Consider the following 6,000-nt stretch of genomic DNA (forward strand, 5'->3'; position numbering starts at 1 on the left):
AGCCACCTCTTTAACTCAGACTCTCAAAGTACAGAATGAAGCTGGAAGAAACCTCACAGTTGTGCTGACTGAATTCATTATAAATTGAAACTTGATCCAATCTTAACTGGATCCTCACTATAGCAAGGCAATTCTGTCATTCCTCCCTAAATGAATTCCTATCTCACACCCCACAGAAACTCTACCAAACCTTTTCTTTCTTCCTTAAGCTTTCACAAACCCACCTAGTTGAGATTTATGCCTCTTATTTTACTGAAAAAAAAAATAAAAACAAAAAACAACTGAGGCCATTTGGCAGAGTTCCTTCTTCTCCCACTTTCTTCACCTCAAAGTCCCTTGGTATCATCTTCACTCTCTCCTGTTTTTCTCCAGTCGCAAAGAAATGGCTCTTCCTCTTGCTAAGGACAATACCTCTACATGGACACTTAAATCCATCCCCTCCCTACTTTTCTAGCAGTCTGCCTCTTCAATCACTGGCTCCTACCCAAATAGTCATTCTAACCTTTTCAACAAAATTCTTCCTATTGCCTTCAAACATTCTCAAGCCTCCCAGATCCTTAAAAAGATCTTCACTAAACCTGATCTTTCTCCTGAAACTATCATCCTGTGTCTTTTCTACACTTTTCAGTCAAGCTATGTGAAAAAGTTGCTTAGGCTTGCTGCCTCTACTTCCTCTCCTTTCAATTATTCCTCTGCAATCTTGGCTTTCAATCAAAATGGCCCATCTCTGACTTACCAAATTTGATGACTTTATTTTAGTCCTAATTCTTCTCAATGTATCTATCAAATTTGACCCTGGAAACCATTTTCTCTTATTTATCTTTCTTCTCTGGATTTTTGTGACTATTTTTTTCTCATGAGCACTTTTATCTTGTTTAGTTAAGAACTTTTATCTTAACCACAATGAGAAAAGATGTTACTCACTCTTCTCTATTTAAAAAAATGATATAACTTTTAATATTCATATCATATATACATTTGGAGCTTACTTGGGCACATGATTTAAGATGCTAATATAAGCCTGATTTGGACAAGGTGTTTTCCAATTTTCCCCTGCAATTTTTGTGTGGAAGGCAATCCTTCCACCAGTAATTTTGTTCTTGGTTTTAATACTGGACTTTTATTTACCTTTGTAAAAAAGATGGTGGAGCACAAGGGATGTTAAAATATAATCTAAATGGTTGTGGGTACACACACTGGGTTGAAGGAGAGACAGGACCAGGATAGGGAGACCAGAAGATCCTTGACAATCACATCAACTATATCTATGAAATACTGCTGCAATTCAAAGCTAACATTTTTTGTCATATTTCTGAAATAAAGCATTTTGAATACATGCTTAAAATCATCTATACATATAATAGATGTTTGACTTTAGAAAAGGGAGGGTACTTAAAAAGTAATTAGTTGTGTATAAAGGCATACCCCCTTTGAATAAGGTTACATAATTCCATGAACTTTGTTATAGTTTTTCCTAATTCAGTAAAAAAGTTTTTTGGCAGTTTGATAAATATGGCAGTAAATAGGGTAAATTAATTTGGGTAGAATGGTCATTTTTATTATGTTAGCTCATCCTACCCATGAGCAATCAATGTTTTTCCATTTGTTTAGATCTATCTAACCCTACTGAGAAAGTCAGAAGTGATAAATCAAGGGGAGCAGGGGAGTGGGGAGGTCATAAAAGGGAGGGGAGAAGAAGGGGGAGGGAATTCACTAGGCCTTAAAAATAAATAGAGGGGAATAATAAGGGAAGGGGTAGAAAGGGAAGTAAATCAAGGGAGGAGACAAGGGTTACTGGCATATAATTCTAGGCAAAACTATTACAGAGGATTAGTAGCTTCATTGGTACAATGTTACATATATATATTGTTTGAAAAGTTTTTTGTAGTTGTGTTCGTATAATTCCTGTGTTTGTTTTGGTAGAAAGATTCTTAAGTATTTTATATTGTCTAGGGTGATTTTAAATGGTGTTTCTCTTTCTACCTCTTGCTGCTGTGATGTGTTGGAAATATATAGAAATGCTGATGATTTATGTGCATTTATTTTGTATCCTGCAACTTTGCTAAAGTTGTTGATTATTTCTACTAGGTTTTTAGTTGATTCTCTAGGATTTTTTAAGTAGAACATCATATCATCTGCAAAGAGTGATAGCTTAGTCTCCTCCTTGCCTATATTAATACCTTCAATTTCTTTTTCTTCTCTAATTGCTACTGCTAGTGTTTCTAGTACAATGTTAAATAATTGAGGTGATAATGGGCATCCTTGTTTCACATCTGATCTTACTGGGAAGGCTTCTAATTTATCCCCATTGCAGATGATGCTTGTTGATGGTTTTAGATATAGACTTTATTATTTTTAGGAAAGGTCCTTTTATTTCTATACTTTCTAGTATTTTCAATAGGAATGGGTGTTGTATTTTGTCAAAGGCTTTTTCAGCATCTATTGAGATAATCATGTGGTTTTTGTTTGTTTGCTTGTTGATATGGTCAATTATGTGAATGATTTTCCTTATGTTGAACCATCCTTGCATTTCTGGTATAAATCCCACCTGATCATAATGAATAACCCTCATGATCACTTACTGGAATCTCTTTGCTAGTATTCTGTTTAAGATTTTTGCATCTATGTTCATTAAGGAGATTGGTCTGTAGTTTTCTTTCTCTATTTTTGATCTACCTGGCTTTGGGATCAGTACCATATTTGTATCATAAAAGGAGTTTGGTAGAATTCCTTCTTTGCTTATTATGTAAAAGACATCATAATTTTCAAAGAATCAAAATTGTGGCACATAGGGCAATGGAAAGGAGAATTACTGTATATATTATAGTATACCAATATTATGAAAATATTAGTGAACTGTAAGAAATGTAGAATATGAGGAAATTAGAGAAATCTGGGAAAATTTGTAAGAACTGATATAGAGCAAAGAAAGTAGAATATGCAGAATGATTATATACTATATGTTTTAAGGCCCGGTTGCTAAATCAGTTTTGCTTAATTTTTTAATATAAGAAAGATTATTATGGGAGAAAGGTGTTGCTGGGGAGTAACTACTATAAAAAAAAAACTATCCAGGGAATGTATGGATGTATTATTGGGAAAGTAAGAGTGCCAGTTAAATAGTGAAAGTGAGCAATAACTATAGGTAGGCAGACCAAAAACTATACAACTATTGGGAAAAAAATTAAAAGGTCTTCAATGAGCTGGATAGGCACTCTATGGCAGGCCTATGGAGGATGTAAGCAAGAATTGCACAAGATGAAAAGGTATGGATGAGTTGAAAAGAATAACCATATTAATGAGATCATAAATCCACTAAAGAATTTTTTCACTTAAGAATTGAAGCATAATTATTATTAGAATGGATGACTGATCTGGCCTGAATATGTTCTTTCCTTAAGGATTTTCAAAGAAAATAACCATGCATTTATTAAAATATGTCTAAAGTAGAGCAAGTAAAGAACTGAATTTTACTATACTGTATGCTTTCCTGAACATGCTGGCATTTGTATTTACCAACTCTATAATATTAAATTGTTTCTCTCAAGGATAATTTTGGTTTTCAAGTCTCATGTTTATACTACTTTCACTTCCTTTCTCTAAGTTTGTCAGCTTGGTAAACAGATCTAGGAAGGGTCAACGTCTGTAACTGAGCTAATTAATTTCAACAGTGGGCTTTGAACCCAGATCTTCTGCCCTACACTACACTCTACTATTCTGTCCACTACATCTCTGCCTTACTGGCTTCAAATCCCATCCAAAATGCCATCTTCTACAAGAAGTCTTTTGCAACTACTCTTATTTTTACTATCTTCCTTCTTTTAATTATTTCCTGTTTTTCCTGTATATAGCTTGTTTGTACACATTTGCTTGTTGTCTCCATTAGATCCTGAGCTCTTTCGAGGGAAGAACCATCTTTTGCCTCTAGGACTTAGTACAATGCTTGGCACACAGTAGAACTTGATAAATATTTACTGACTGATCATGCTACCTCTCAAGGAAAAGGAATCAAGTCATAAGCATCACCTACTAAAATGGAAGAAACAAGCCTGAGATAGGAAAGCCACTCACTTATTCAAATTTCAGCTCTTTAAAACAGTGCAAATGGGCAGCTGGGTGGCTAAGTGGGTTGAGAGTTAGGCCTAGAGACTAGAGGTCCTGGGTTCAAATCAAACACTTTCTAGCTGTGTGACCCTGGGGGCAAGTCACTTAACCCCCATTGCCTAGCCCTTACTGTTCTTCTGCTTTGGAACCAATACACAGTATTGATTCTAAGACGGACGGTAAGGGTTTTTAAAACAAAACAAAACAAAATAAAAACAGTCCAAGGTTGTACAAAAACCAAGAAACTTTTAAAAAGTACTCATGTTTTTATGTGTACAACTTCTACATGAAGATTTTCTTCTGGATAAAATTTGTGAAACACCTGTGAGGCCATGAAATCAGGGCCACAAAATATTCCCAAAGAACAGCTGCTGCTAATCTGGTTTCAACAATGGCATATGATGATAAAATATGCTGGGAATGGAGGAGGAGAAGGAGGAATGGGAAGAGAAAGGTGGTTGGAGTGATGAGAAAATAAGGTCCGGGATATAATTTTCATGAAGTTTTAACTTCCACAGAGTGATAATGTCCTTCATTCATCCTGACACACTGATTTTTAATACCGTGATAGTGCCTTTCAGGAGTGACAAAGGCTCAGGGTGCTAGGGAAGAGACTCTGGTCAGTACTTCCTCACTTGCTTCTAATAATGCATCCGAACCACCATCACGACTCCATCCTTAACCCTTTTTTTGGCAGAGGCGGGATAGGAAGGAGAAGCGCAATGAAAGGAATGGACCAGAGACAAGGACGGGTTCTATGGGTTGGGAAAGTGTGAGTGTGGGGATGGGGAGAGGTGGGGGTGGGGATGTGGGGGTAGATTTCAGAGGAAGCTTCAGCTCGTACCCCCGCCCCGTGCAAAAGAGGGAGGGGACACCAGATGATGGGGGAAAAGGAAGGAGGTCGGGCGGGAGCCCCCAGCTCTCCTCTCCTCTGCCGCGAGGCTGCCCCGGGCACTCCCTTCCTTCCCTACCTGCAAATCGCGGGCGGTGGGAGGCCTGGGCCCAGCACGCGACCCCGAGGGTCTCTTCTCCTGGCGATGCCCACCTGGGGTCGGCGGGGCCGAGACCGGGGCCGAGACCGGGGCCGCGACCGGGGCAGCCGCAGTCTCCTCCTCACCCCGGTCTTCGCCCGGGTGAGCTACACCGCCCTCCGCCATCTTCCGCTGGGACAGAAGCTGCCGCAGTCGGTGCCACCGCCGCCGCCGCCGCCACGGGTCAGGCTCGCCTTCCTAGAGGCTCCGGGGACTTCCGGGGGAGCGCGTTACCCGGGCAACCGCCGCCGCCCCGGCGAGAGGACGCACCTGCTCCCAGTGCGGGGTAGGGGACCCTCCTACCCTGACACCCCCTTCCCCTCCCTCCTAGTGGAGGAGCTGAGGCCTGAAGGAATCTAAAGCGACCGCTTCTTCTCCCAGGACTGGTTTCCCCGCTTTTTTCCTAGGTGGAGGGAGGGGACAGAGGGAGCGTAGTACAAGGCTCAGGCTACCCCTTTCAAGAATGGCTGGGAGGACACCCAGCAGCCCCTGACGTCACCGCACCTGCCTCCTGGCCCCGCCCCCTCCGGTCTCCTGTCCTGCTTCAAGCGGCCGCCAAACGGGTTTAACCCGGAGAAGAGGGGCGAAGAATCGGGCAGATGAAGATTAGAAATTTCGGGGTTTGTGGATCATTTTCCTTCTTAAGCAAAACTCCTGCTTCTGACACATACTAGCCCTGTGATTTTGGATAAATTACTTAACCTGTGTATGTAGCCTAGCAAACTCCCTAAGATTGTAAGTTACAAAGTTACTGATGTTCCTCAGTGAAAGGAATTTCTATACTAGTTACTGTTACCATTCTTATTCGCACTCTACATATAAGGAAACTGAGGCTCGGAAGCTGTGACCTCACCCCCACCCCGCC

The 6,000-nt window shown here is 40.5% G+C and overlaps 1 protein-coding gene across 1 annotated transcript in view; it reads right to left on the reverse strand.

Annotated features, from left to right (window-relative positions):
- The window catches only part of UBXN2B (UBX domain protein 2B), a 37,590-nt gene extending 32,329 nt beyond the window's left edge, over positions 1-5,261 (reverse strand). Inside the window, exon 1 of the mRNA XM_044666234.1 lies at positions 5,076-5,261. Coding sequence (XP_044522169.1) covers positions 5,076-5,261 — 186 coding nt within the window. The remainder of the gene's footprint in view (positions 1-5,075) is intronic.
- Positions 5,262-6,000: the final 739 nt, after the last annotated feature.

The sequence above is a fragment of the Gracilinanus agilis genome, chromosome 1 (genome assembly GCF_016433145.1).
Source record: "Gracilinanus agilis isolate LMUSP501 chromosome 1, AgileGrace, whole genome shotgun sequence".
Classification (NCBI taxonomy): Eukaryota; Metazoa; Chordata; class Mammalia; order Didelphimorphia; family Didelphidae; genus Gracilinanus; species Gracilinanus agilis.